Source organism: Xiphophorus couchianus, chromosome 5 (genome assembly GCF_001444195.1).
Source record: "Xiphophorus couchianus chromosome 5, X_couchianus-1.0, whole genome shotgun sequence".
Classification (NCBI taxonomy): domain Eukaryota; kingdom Metazoa; phylum Chordata; class Actinopteri; order Cyprinodontiformes; family Poeciliidae; genus Xiphophorus; species Xiphophorus couchianus.
In genome coordinates, this window is record NC_040232.1 from 37,607,323 (window position 1) to 37,620,837 (window position 13,515).

A 13,515-nucleotide genomic window follows, 5' to 3' on the forward strand; every position below is an offset into this window, starting at 1 on the left:
TGTACAGAAAATGGACACCGTCCAAGACTGGCGACCTGTCCAGGGTGTACTCCGCCTCTCGCCCGGAACGTAGCTGGAGATAGGCACCGGCACCCCTCCCGACCCCATTAGGGACAAGGGTGAACAGAAAATGGATGGATGGATGGATGGATGGAAGAAATGAAGGATGGGACAACATGTTGAGTTGATGCTTTCTGTTGACCTTTAGGGTCGTTGTTGTATGTCAACCACATCTGTCATTTGACTTTAAGAATGCGTTTAATTTTACAGCTGATTGAGCAGTTATAGACTATAAGCCATAAGAAATGATTGATTCAAAGTTGGAGTTGGAAAAGGTTAATTTCTCCTGTGAATACATGTGTGTGTGGGCGTCTGTCTGTGTGTGTGCGTGTGTGTGTGTTTGTTTGTGTATGCGCGGATAGAGTTTCTCCCGGTAAGAGATCTCCCTGACGCCCATAGATTCAATTTCTCCTCCCGTGTGACTTACACATGAATAGATGGAACATCACGCCGGGCCCAGCGGCTTTTCATGAAGCTTCATCGCTTCTCTCTTCCCGAGCTGAGAGGAGACGATGAACGACTCCGTAAATCCATGGTGATCACCGAGTCCGCCCCGCGGCCGCTGCCCGGCGTCCTCTTACCTTCCCCGGGGCACCATGGGCTCGTAAGATGCCTTCTCTGTGGAAACGAATAACATTCTCGGTGGCCTCGGCGCTGTGTGTCGGCTCGGTGGCCCTCCTGGTGGTGGCCCTGTCCACAGAGCGGTGGGTTATCGGGCGGATTCTGTGTAAAACCGGGGTGGACATCGTGAACGCGTCCAGTCCGGAGATGGACCAGTTTATCGGGGACATTTACTACGGTTTGTTCCAGGGAGGAAAGACCAAGAGGTGCGGACTCGGGAACAGGCGCTCCAAAATATACAGTAAGATCCAAAGTGACTGTAAGGGAGAGAGGTGGAGAGTACCCAATAATTATACACGTTCAAGTAACAGTAGCACTGCTTCAACTTTACTGAAGTTAAAGTAAAAAGTAGCCACTCAAGAAATTACTCAAGAGTTTGGTAAAAAAGGCTAGTCATGTGACTGATCAAATCATCATTTAATATTTAAAAATGACATCATCAAAATATGAAGTTATATGAAAATGTGGGTATTTTAAGGACCAAAATGGGAATAATTCATGTAAATAACAGAATTACAAAATAACAAAATCAGATTAAAAAAATTATTTGAATGTAAAACTTATTAAACTTTAATATAGCTGAGTAAAAGCTTTTTTTTTTTTTTTACTTTTACTCAAATAAAAATATGTCAAAGTAGTGCTACTTTTACTAGAGTACTTTTTTGACTATTCATCTCTGATTAAAAATATAGAAAGTGAGGAAAACAAAAAACAAGCCTTAGACAATCTTCAACAACTTAAGATCAGATTTAGATCTTTTTTTATTATTATTATTATCTAGAACTAAAGCTTAATTTTAGGAGCTTTTTTTTCCACTTAAATGCTTCACAGGTCAAAGTTAAGTTGTTTATCAAGCAAATAAAGAACATGCTGTCAAATGGTTCTGGACTGAAAATAAATATCCAAGTAAAATTAAGAAAGGCTCTTAGGTTTTCCTCCCTAAGCTCGTCCCTCTGGTCTGTGTGCCTCTGCAGTTTTTCCAAAGCTGGTGCAGACGCTGAATGGGGGTCTTCACATGATGGTGATTCTCTTCCTGCTGGTGGCGGTTGGCTTCGCCCTGGTCAGTCTGTCCTTCTGCATTTACAACGCACGCAAGGTCCCCTACCAGAGCATAAAAGGGCACAAAGGACTTTACCTATGGAACTTCATTGCTGGTAAAAAAAAAAAAACAAACAAACAAAAAAAAACACTTCATTTTTCTGCTTTGCTTCAACATGTTTTGCCTTTCTTAGGCTTTTTTGTGTTATTTATTTATTTATTTATCTTTGCAATTTGTCTCAACTAAATTACTAACAATTAAGCCCAAACATTTTTTTTATCCCTTGAATATTTAGGTTTAAAATTATTTTTCATTCAATCAAGTGGTTTGTGTCCACAATCCAAAGTGATGTAAAAAGTGTATTCATTAAAAATAATACTAGTAATTAATAATTCATAAAAACAAATTTTAATAGCTTTACAATAATCAAACACTTATGAGTGTTGCTGACTAAAAAAGTGTAGCTTTTTGCACGTTTCACTGATATTTGATGATTTATCTTTGATAATGAGGCCCAAGTCCAGGAGGTTGCAAGGCCTTGTTGCCATCTCCCTAATCTTTAGCTCATTTAGCAGAAGCTGGTATAACAGAGTGATTATTTACAGTGAAACATGTCCTGTAATGACATGAGCCTAAAGGCCACTCAGTGAGGAAGAAGCCATTCACCCAAATGAAACATAAAAAAGACATATTCCAGTTTGCAAATGTCCACCAGGACAAAGATCTTCATTTCTGCAGACATGTCCTGTGGTCTGATCCACTTCAGAGACAAGGTGAGACACTTGGTCAGAACATTGGCCTCTGCTCAGGCTGATACCCCCTGTGGTGGTGGACGGGCCATAATTTCAGCCAAATAACATCAGTCAACATTTTTAGATTTTTTAGGAAAAAAAAAAACGTGGAGATTTCTGGGCTTGAAAGTTGAACATTTGCCAGAAAAAACATGACATTTTGAGGATAATCTCAGAAATGTTCTAGAGCAAAGTTCTAGAACCAAGGCTGTGAGTTTCAAAAGTCAACAAACATCAAACAGTTTTGACTTTTGAAACCTTAGAAATTTCTAAGATTTCTTTCTAATAAAATTCTGTAACTAATCTAGGAGTTTTTTTCTCTTCTTTTTTTATATCGGCAATGCTCCTAATACTGTATACAGATATGATAAATATAGATATTTTAATCTGAAGGGAAATGAAGTACTTTCTTCTGTTTGCAGCTCTTTTTGGCGCCCTGGGGGTTCTTTGTTTCCTGGCAGCCGTGAAGCACCACCGTCTGACTGAGCGGGTGGCAAACCATGGAGAGAACCTCTTCGTCCTGGAGGTTCTGGATAACAGCCTGGACTGGTCCTTCTGGCTGGGAGTTGGCAGCGTTGGGACTCACTTTGTCGTTTGTGGAGTGGTCGCTATGAGTCGCATCAAGTTGCCCAAACCGGAGATCAAGAAGCCGGAAGAGCCCACAATCTCTGCCCTTGACCTGCTCTACTGAAGAACACACACACGTGTTGCACACACACAGAAAAAGAGTTATTGGTTGTGTCTTCTGCTTTCAGCGTAGAAAGGAAAAGAAAAAAACACTTACTGACATTTGTGATGACACTGTTTTACTTATTTCACACTCATTCTCACTGAAAACTGGTTTTAAAGGACCTTAATGTTTATTTGTTCTTATTGGTTCTGAATAGATAATTGATGAAAAAGCAAACTTGTCCAGTTTAGACAGAGGGATTTATTGTTGGGTTTACTTTGGTACTGTGGACGATGAAGAGTGGTCCAACAGAATCACTCTGAACATTTTACGTTCAGTATTGTAAATTCGGTTTGTGTAGTAAATAAATGTCTGTAAATATGCTATTTATTTTTTCATTGTACATAAAGAATGTAAATTACAGACATTTAAAATATCATTCCCAGTTATCTGATCCTTTTTTGTGTGTGTCTGGTTCCTATTCAAAGCCTCTTTTAAGGCATTATGTTACTCTGCATGATTGCCTGTTGGATCCATTGAATTAATTTTGAGTTTGTTCAAGAAGCATAAATGGGGGAAAAAAATTATCTTTGGTTTCTAACCAGTAGATATTTATGAATGTTTATGCAAGTCAAGAACTTTGATAATTTTATGGTAAAGTCCTGCATTTCTGAAAGACTGTTTAAGGTGGCCTAAGTTTGAGCGGGAAGTTTTCTTTTTGTTTAGGAAACCACCCAACAGAAACAATAAACTTGAAACAATCAAGCAAAAACCATTTTTTTAAATATAAGATTGCACGTAATTACATATATGATTCGCTGTAAGCTCATGTTACAGTATCCATAGATAAATAAGCCTGTTGCATAATAAATTAAAATGACTTCAATAACTTTAATTGTGATGATTAACAATTTTGTAAAGAAAATGATGTTTATGGATCCATTTCAATTATGGTTTCAGTTGGGTGTGTGTCTTTTATTTCTGTTTTATTTATTGTTTTTGTTGTGTTTTGTTTAGGATATTTAACATATCTTCCAGTTCCAGTGTTCCAGTTCCAATAAATCTAAATTTATTGGTCTTTCACAGGGCAAACTGCATTATCATGCTATTATTAACATATTACTTGAAAATGATCTTAAATCAACAATATATTATTTATTGCAATAATTACTGGGGAAGTTTATCATCAAAATTTGGTGTCGTGACAGACATGCCTATAACATTTTCCATATTTGGTCAAATTAGAATCATAAACTTTAATGCATTTTATTGTAAATTTACATGACAACTTACATTGAGTAGCAATTAACTGTAAAGTGTAACTAGAACGATTAGAGCTGCATTTAAAGCCACGTTGTACTCCGCAGGCAAAGTGACACTTTGCCGCTAGGTGGCGACAAACCCCCGTCGTCCTATCCCGTCGGTGACGCCACTTTAACGCGACTCTGACGGGGTCATCTGCCTTCCTTTCCCGCATGAGAAGCGCCTGACCTTCCAGTGAGGTAAAACTAGGATATTAACTCAGATTATTACATGTTGAGGAGGTGACCATGCTTGTTGTGAGGAAAGCTGCGCAGGCGGCCGCGAGGAAACATCTCTGCAGGCCGTTCTCTGCCTCACACACTCACCTGCAGGAGAGAAAGGTGAGCAGTTTACCAGGTGTTCAATGTTCCTGAGAGTCTCAGCAGCAGAGTGTGGACCTGTGTGTGTGTGTGTGTGTGTGTGTCTACAGGGTCTGGTCCTGGGAGTCTTTGAGAAGGACGGAGAGGAGGAAAGTGGTCACCTGACGGAGGCAGCAGCCAGGTTTGACCAGTCTGTGTCTGGAAAGCTCTCAGAGCTGCTGAAAATGTGAGTTGCTTCTTCTGTCTGTCAGCTGATGTGATCGACAGTTTACATGTGCATCCCAGTAAAATAGAGTATCGTTAAAAGTTAACTGGCGATTCAGTTTGAAAAAGTAAAAAACGTGTCTGGATTTATTGAAAACACAGTGGGATATTTCTAGAGCTTTAGTGTTGTATTATGACCTTGGTTTGATTTGAACATCATGAGGAAGACTGCTGTCTTCATACAGTCAAATGTGTCTTTCTCGTAAATACTGGAGAACGTGCGTTAAACATCTTTCAGCCAGCTGAACAGCAGTGGAGAAAACTCCTGTCACTAGTAACTGGCTCATCTTTTACTGCAATAACTAAACACACCAGAAAGTTTATGGTCACATTTTACCTCGGAATTATTGTCAGTTTTTGACTTTTCATGGATGCTGGTGGATTGGGTCTGTCACCATAACAAATTTTGCTGGATGATTAATTGTCCCTAAAGTTACAGCGATAAACAATAATATTGTTGCTTTGAGAAAATTTTTAAGTAACATAATTGTTATAGCATAATGATGCAAGAACACATTCTCAAAGATCAATAAACTTTCAATTCTAATGATAGTTTAACACTGGAAGTGGAAGACCTTTTAAATATCCAAATGCAAAAAACAACAAATAAAACTAAATTATGAATACTCTGTAAGCAAAATTGTTCTCCATAAAAGGTGCTGGTTGAGACCAAAGCACCAGACTGAAGACATCCAGAGAGAGAGAGGCAAACAATAATTCATGCAAATGGAAATTATGAAGCTCCTGTTAAATGAGTTATTACTTATTTTGTCATGTCTAGTAATAATGCACCGATTACTATTTTTACTTCACATACAATACAGATATCCGAGGCTTAGTATCGGTCGATACTGATCCAATACAGAAAAACAGTGAAAAAATGTTTTCAATATCGGGCCCAATACAGATATTAATATCAGATCGGTGCATCTCTAGTCAATGGGTCTGCTTGTTATTTTTACTATATTTCTTTTCTCTTATGTTTATTTTACTTATTCAGGAAATGGGATGACTGCAAAATGAATAAACTATTTATGGACAGCAGTTGAGTGTTTTTAAACGTTTTGTTTTTGTCCCCAGTTCTGGACCTGGTCTTAAGAAAGGCAAAAGCAGACTGTTCTATGGGATTCACCAGGTAACAAGACGCTGCTTTATCACTTCACTCCCCGTCTTCTAATGGCGACAGAGTAAAACGTGCTCTGATCTCCATCAGGACTTCCCCTGTGTCGCAGTAGTCGGGTTGGGCAAAGACAGTGAAGGAGTGTGTGGGGCTGAGAAGTGGGACAGCAGGAAGGAGAACATCAGGCAGGCCGTGTCTGGTACGATCCGCTCCGGCGTCTGATCTCACATACGGTTTCAGAAATGGTTTTGCTGATGTTTGTATGTGTACATATTCTTTTTGTTCAGCTGGCTGTCGGACTCTCCAGGAACTGGAGGTGGGTCACGTTGAGGTGGACGACTGCGGCGACGCCAAGTCGGCAGCAGAAGGCGCCGTTCTGGGATTGTTTTCCTACGATGAACTGAAGTCTAAGAAGAAGACCAGAGTGACCTCACAGCTCCATGGAAGGTAACCTGAGCTTTTAAAATCTTTTGATTAACAAGAAAAAGAGCAACATGTTTCTTTCTGAGTACAAAAAGTATTTTCTAAAAACCTCTGACTACATTTTTTAATTTAAAAATAATTTTTTGTTTTTGTTTTTTTTTTTTGTTTATTAAGTAATTTTTTAAAAAGGTTTATTCTTTTTTTCCCCCTTGATTAATCTATTTTGTATTATTGTATTTTCTTTCCTTAAAACATGTATCTCTATTTATCTTGCTTAAATTTGTCCTGTGTTTGTTTCAAAGTGAACTCTTTTTACATATTGCTTTTGACGTGCTGTTTATTAATGCAGTACCTGTCTGTTTTGCACATTTTGGTTCAATAAAGATAAAAACAAACAACAAAGAATATTTTCAATCTTTTTTTAACCACCCAATATTACAACTTGACTTCCACAATATTATAGAGATTCTGTATTTCATTATTTTCTCTCTCTCTCTTTTTTACATTCAGCTGAACATTTGAGTTTTTTACTCTTCTGTATTTTGAGTATTTCTCAGTCTGCAGGTTCTCTGGCACCACTGACCGTCCCTCTCTGTGTCTCACCAGCGCTGACGTGGACGGCTGGAAGAAAGGCATCATTTATGCAGAAGGTCAAAACCTGGCACGTTTTCTCATGGAAGCTCCGGCCAATCGGATCACTCCGACTGCTTTCGCCAACACCATGGAAGAGAGACTGGCTCCGCACGCTGAACGAGTCACCATCAAAAAACGGTTTGTTGGGTTTTTTGAGACCATTTCCAATTTATATATTGATAATGATATAATATTGCATAAACTCTATTTTTGTAAAAAAAAAAAAAAAAGTAAAATAAAAAAATATATATACTATATATATATACTGTATATATATATATTTATATATATATTATATATATTTGCTTTCTTATTAACTTGTTTTTATACTTTATTTGCTTATTTATGTACTGTATTTTCTTGCTGTAAATACTGTAATTCTTCATTTATTGTCTTATTTATGAAATTACTTGTATTCTTTCTGGTTTTTCCACTGACAAATTAGATTTGCCAAACTGTTTTTTCTTTCCTTGCTTATATATCTGCATTTTAAGTTATTGATTTACTCAACTATCTTAACTTTAATGATTGAGATATTAGTATGATTTGCTTACTTACTTATATGTATTGACTTGGTTGCTTTACTTATTTATGAACTTTTTTTTTACTTTGTAACTTTTTATTTATTGTGTTTATTTGTTACCAACTGTTTGCTGCTATGACTGAGAATATGCTGATGTTGGTAGTTAAATATTTCCAGTGTTTATCTTGTGAGATTATGATTATTGACAATAACAGAGAGAGAAGACTAGGTCTCACTTAGCACATAACCAGATTTATTATTATTACTTATTGGTGTTTGTGTATTTTATCTGAAGATCAAAGGCCTGGATGGAGGAGCAGCAGATGGGAGCGTTTCTCAGCGTGGCGCGGGGCTCAGAGGAGCCCCCTGTCTTCCTGGAGCTGCACTACAGCGGCTCAGCAGACAGCCAGCAGCCACTGCTGCTGGTGGGGAAAGGCATCACGTTTGACAGGTTCATCACAAACACACTCACGACTCATATTGATTATAATCATGTTGTCTCATTGTTAGTAGGCTGTGTGTGAGCTTTGCCCGCCACTGATTCCTATGTGTGTGTGTGTGTGTGTGTTCAGCGGTGGCATCTCTCTAAAGCCTTCTCAATCCATGGACGCAATGCGAGCCGACATGGGCGGAGCCGCCACGGTTTGCGCCTCCATTGTTGCCGCAGCGGCTCTGAAGCTCCCGGTGAATATTGTTGGTGGGCTTCTTCTTATTCCTTTCTGCCAATGCCTCCATTTTTATTGTGCCCAGACCAACATCCTCCATGTTTGTGCTCGGAGCAGGTCTGGCGCCGCTGTGTGAGAACATGCCCAGCGGGAAGGCCACTAAACCAGGCGATGTTGTCACGGCCAAGAACGGGAAGACAATCCAGGTAAATGAAGACGTGTGATTGGTCCAAACAGCTCACTGACTGTGTTTACTAATGAGGTTTATTGTTTCATGAAGGTGGATAACACAGACGCAGAGGGCAGACTGATCCTGGCTGATGCTCTCTGTTATGGACACACCTTTAACCCCAGAGCTATCGTTAACGTTGCTACGCTAACAGGTGAGATCAGGTAGCAAGATTTACCGCTGCTACTCTGTGTTGTTATATGTGTTGTTATTATGTTATTAACTGAATGGAAGCACTGTAGAGAAATGGTGGTTGACGGTGTAGGACCTCTTGTTGCAGGCGCCATGGATGTAGCTCTGGGCTCGGCGGCAACAGGAGTGTTTACCAACTCAGACTGGCTGTGGGAGCAGCTGCAGCAGGTAGACAGGAAGCACAGCAACACTCACTACTGTACCAACTTCTCTGTTGGCTTATGCTCTGTGTGTGTGTGTGTGTGTGTGTGTGTGTGTGTGTGTGTGTGTGTGTGTGTGTGTGTGTGTGTGTGTGTGTGTGTGTGTGTGTGTGTGCGTGTGTGTGTGTGTGTGTGCGAGTGTGTAGGCAAGTGTTGTGACAGGTGACAGAGTTTGGAGGATGCCTCTGTTCCAACATTACACCAAGCAGGTCACTGACAGCCAGCTGGCTGACCTCAACAACATCGGCAAATACAGTCGGTACGTAGCGGACCGCTGCTACACTCTGATCCAGTTTTACCTGACTGGCTTTACATTGAATCCCTTTTCTTCATTTCTTACTTTTTTGCTTGACTCTTTTAATTTTTTTTTACTCCTTCTCACTCATTCTTCCTTGTTTCCTTTTGTGATTTCTTTTTGCTTGCAGTCTTTCTTTGTTCTCTTTCTTTCTGTCCTCTTACTGCTTTACTCTTTCATTCTGTTCTTTCTTCCTTCCTTTTTTCTTTCTTCCATCATTTCTTATTTCGGTCTTTCCTTCCTTCCTGTCTCCCTTCCTTTTTTCTATTCTTCCTCCTGTCCTTTCCCTCCTTCCTTACTCATATTTTTTGTCCGCTTTATGATTTTTGCTATGAAGAAATATAGATTTATGGTGTTTATAAAACTGACTGTAAAGTTGAGAAAAGTCCGTGAATTTAATTCTGGATCAGTCTGACATTTGAGCATGATAACTATGAAGGAAGGCTTGACGGCTTCTTTTTCTTTTCTTATTTTTGTTTTATAACTATAATAATAATTGTAGTAATATTCAACAATAATAAAAAAAAACATAATTAATTTTTTCTTTTTGATTGATTCAGTGCAAGAAAATTCTGTGAGCAATTACTTTATTTCAGAAAAACAAAGTAATTTTATTAACTGGTTAATAAAAACAAAGTCATTAACAGGGTGAAAGTGGCCTGACCGCCTCCTGACCCAGCTCTCTGTTTATCCTGTGCAGTTCTGGCGGCGCATGCACAGCCGCTGCCTTCCTCAGGGAGTTTGTCACGGCTCCTCACTGGGCTCACCTGGACATCGCTGGAGTGATGAGCAACAAAGACGAAGTTCCCTACCTCAGGAAGGGCATGTCTGGGAGGCCGACCCGCACGCTGGTGGAGTTTGCTGCCAGGCTGGCCCACAGCGGCTGAGAGGAGGATCAGGAGCAGATCTGACGAAGAGCGGGACTCTCCTGAGTCAGAGATCACACAACTAACAACATACATATGAATATAACAGATGTTACATAGGTAACATAGATGAGCTAATACAGATTTATATTGAGTATTAGTATTACACTGTGCTGTGAAATGATATTTGGCCTCTTTCAGATTTCTCCTGTTTTTATTTTTTCACACTTAAAGCTAAAATATGTAACTTATATATATATATATAAACATATTTATTGAAACTGTCACTATGTCTTATGAGATGGATAATCTGAGAAAAAATCCAGCTCCTCTGCCTTCTCCCAGTGATAACTAGAAATGACCAATCAGAGCCGGGAGTCGGGTCATAGTGCTGTCAATCACCCTCTGTGTGGCTGCTCAAACAGAGCGTGATTAACCTCAAGTAGAGGGCAAATACTTGTCAACATAGGGCCAGGTCAGTTTGGGAAGATTTTCTTCTATATAATGCAAGTCTAAATTCAAAAATTGCATTTTTTTTGTATGTTTTTTGTGGGGTTATCTTTCTCATATTAACATTAACTTGATCTGAAATGGGGGTTAAAAAAATCAAGAAGAAATCTGTGAGGGACAGATCAGTTTCACGGCATCGTAAAATAACAAACATATTTTGTTACAGCAATCATTGTTTCCAGCACATTTTTTGCAATTGACATGTTTTTAAAATGAGCTGTAATTGCTTATAAAAATCATTGTTTTTTGAACGGTTGTTTTTTACAGAGTATGTTCCGCCCAGGCTGAAGGAATGTGAAAATTAAACATTTAATACTGTTAAATATTGCCTTATCTACCACTTATTTAAAAACTTAATCCATCAGTTAAATTGAGAAAATTTATTCAGTGACAAAAAAAAATATATATATATATATGTTTTTTTTTTTTTTTTTTTACAAAATAACTGTTTTCACTAAAACATATTGTACTCTTTGGTTTTTTGTGTTGATGTGTATCTATGGAGTTGAAATTATCTCTTCATTACTTTTTTTAATCTGTGGGTATCAGTATGAGACCCAGTCGGCCGTTTCTTTATCTTTTTTTCTTTGGCGCTGAAATATATATACATTTATAGAAACATTTACAGTTTTTACAAATCTTTTCGGTGGTGTCAATAGTTTCGCCAGCACCGTATCCTGCATGTCAAAACCACCGCGGTTAAAATGCCAGACATTGTCCATTGTTCAAATGTTGTAAATTCCTCCATCAACCAGCCTATTCGTTTGTATTTGTTCCTAATCGGATATCGCATTGTGAACTTATCTTGATTTTTTTGGTTTTAGTCAGATTGTTTTTCTACATTTCATAAGCTACATTGAGTCTTTGAAATTATTTTTGATGTGTAAATCAGTCGATTTATCCTTATGGATAAAAACACCTTGATGAAGCTTGGAGAATTACTGTTTATATCAAAACTTCAGCAGCAACAGCAAAATTTAATCTAAACAATTATAAAGAAATTATTAATCAATGCCGATTTTTATTCTGTCAGATTATTTCTATTTTGAGATTGGATCTCGTTATTTTTCTTCCACTTATTATTTACTGTAGAGTATTGCTTGTTGTGCATCTTTTCTCCTCATTTATATTCATAAATTATTATATTCGTTCATTAGTTATTTAGTTCTCTTTGCCGGGTACCCTTTATCGCTGTATCAATGCAGTGCGCATGCGCGTTACCCGGCTGGCAGACAGTGGAAGATGGCTTCGTCCATGAACGGTATGTTTCAAGGCCAGCAGCCGCCCGGTGCTCATCCCGTTGGGGGGCCTCCTGGACCGGCTCAGCCGAGCTTTTCAGGTACCACTCCCCGGGTTCAGGGGAACAACACCCTGGTGGACGAACTGGAGGCTTCCTTCGAGGTAGGAGGTTAGAGGGCGACATTAGCTCTGTTGTTAGCATTAGCTGTTGTGGCTAACACACATACTCATTTATGAGCTAACTGTAGTTATAATGTAGCATTTTCTGTGAGTTGACCAGTTACAAACTGGAGCTTCAACTCGCCGTTTCACCGAACCATAATCACAGTTTTACGACAACATAATGGGACCATTGTAGGTTGAAAGAGTAATATTCCATAAAAATAAAAACTTTTTTCTTTATCAAACTCAAAAAAAAAAAAGTTTGCAAATTTTTGATTCAAAGTGGAAAATGTTTGACTTGAAACTCAGAAATTTCCCAAAAAATATTTCTAGAAAAAAATGCTTTAAAATTTTTCCGTTTTTTTTTAGCTGCAATTTACTCATTTCTTTCTTCTACAATGGCATTAGTACACGGTCGTACAGTTTCAGAAACAAACAAAAAAAAACACACATAAATGTAGGTGACGACAGTTTCACACACATGACTAGAAAAGCAGAGTTAATTCTGAATATTGATATTATATATATATATAATATATTTTTTTAAATTCCACTTTAAGTCTCTGATAGTTTCTCCCTGAAAGCTGCTCTGTTTATCTTCCAGGCTTGTTTTTCATCGTTAGTAAGTCAGGACTATGTGAACGGTACGGATCAGGAGGAGATTCGAACCGGTCAGTCTGCTGCATTGTTATATTGGAATCGTTTGCTCGTGGTAGTGTGTGTTTCAAAGCGTTCATGCTTATGTTGAAGGCGTGGACCAGTGCATCCAGAAGTTCCTGGATGTGGCTCGGCAGACTGAGTGCTTCTTCCTACAGAAGAGGCTTCAGCTCTCTGTGCAGAAACCAGAGCAGGTGTTGAAAGAGGTAAACATTTGGACCAAACTGACATTTATGGGTTGCTAATTCCTTGCCTTCAGTATACTGTGGCTTCCCTCCTCTCAAGTCCAGTTCTTCTCTCTCTCCAGGACGTGTCGGACCTGCGTAATGAGCTGCAGAGGAAAGAACTGCTGGTCCAGAAGCATCTGGCCAAGCTGCACCACTGGCAGCAGGTTCTGGAGGACGTTAGCGGTCAGCATCGTAAACCCACAGACCTTCCCCCTCCGGGACCACTGGCCTTCCTGGAACAGGCCTCGGCTAGTCTGCCCCCAGCTCCTCTAAAACCCAGCTAAGACACCAAAGCGCCTTCTCATCTGTAGAAGCCGCCATGTTGAAGGAGAAGCTCCATCAGGACGGATACATGCGTTTAGGTTTGTAGACTGTATAGACGACTGTCGTTGGACTGATGTACATTTTTACTTTTATGGGGTTTTTTTCTAGTGTTTGATGTAAATATTTTTTAATGTAAAAATAAAATAAACGAGTCTGATACTATTTTCTCACCACATGACGTCA

At 38.9% G+C, this 13,515-nt stretch overlaps 3 protein-coding genes across 3 annotated transcripts; all 3 read left to right on the forward strand.

Moving 5' to 3' along the window:
- Window positions 1-433: 433 nt before the first annotated feature.
- clrn2 (clarin 2) lies at window positions 434-3,661 on the forward strand. Its single transcript, XM_028018716.1, has 3 exons — window positions 434-922; window positions 1,656-1,835; window positions 2,934-3,661. Exons 1-3 carry the CDS (start codon window positions 670-672, stop codon window positions 3,200-3,202), a joined length of 702 nt encoding a protein of 233 aa, XP_027874517.1. The 5' UTR covers window positions 434-669; the 3' UTR covers window positions 3,203-3,661.
- A 953-nt stretch (window positions 3,662-4,614) lies between these two features.
- Window positions 4,615-11,124, forward strand: lap3 (leucine aminopeptidase 3). The gene is made up of 13 exons (XM_028018791.1): window positions 4,615-4,824; window positions 4,914-5,029; window positions 6,148-6,202; window positions 6,281-6,386; window positions 6,475-6,634; window positions 7,217-7,381; window positions 8,062-8,217; window positions 8,339-8,463; window positions 8,549-8,637; window positions 8,712-8,814; window positions 8,941-9,020; window positions 9,199-9,311; window positions 10,048-11,124. The coding sequence occupies exons 1-13, from the start codon at window positions 4,732-4,734 to the stop codon at window positions 10,232-10,234; spliced, it is 1,548 nt and encodes a 515-aa protein (XP_027874592.1). The 5' UTR covers window positions 4,615-4,731; the 3' UTR covers window positions 10,235-11,124.
- Window positions 11,125-11,911: 787 nt separating this feature from the next.
- Window positions 11,912-13,515, forward strand: med28 (mediator complex subunit 28). Its single transcript, XM_028018792.1, has 4 exons — window positions 11,912-12,124; window positions 12,729-12,795; window positions 12,875-12,987; window positions 13,089-13,515. Exons 1-4 carry the CDS (start codon window positions 11,966-11,968, stop codon window positions 13,290-13,292), a joined length of 543 nt encoding a protein of 180 aa, XP_027874593.1. The 5' UTR covers window positions 11,912-11,965; the 3' UTR covers window positions 13,293-13,515.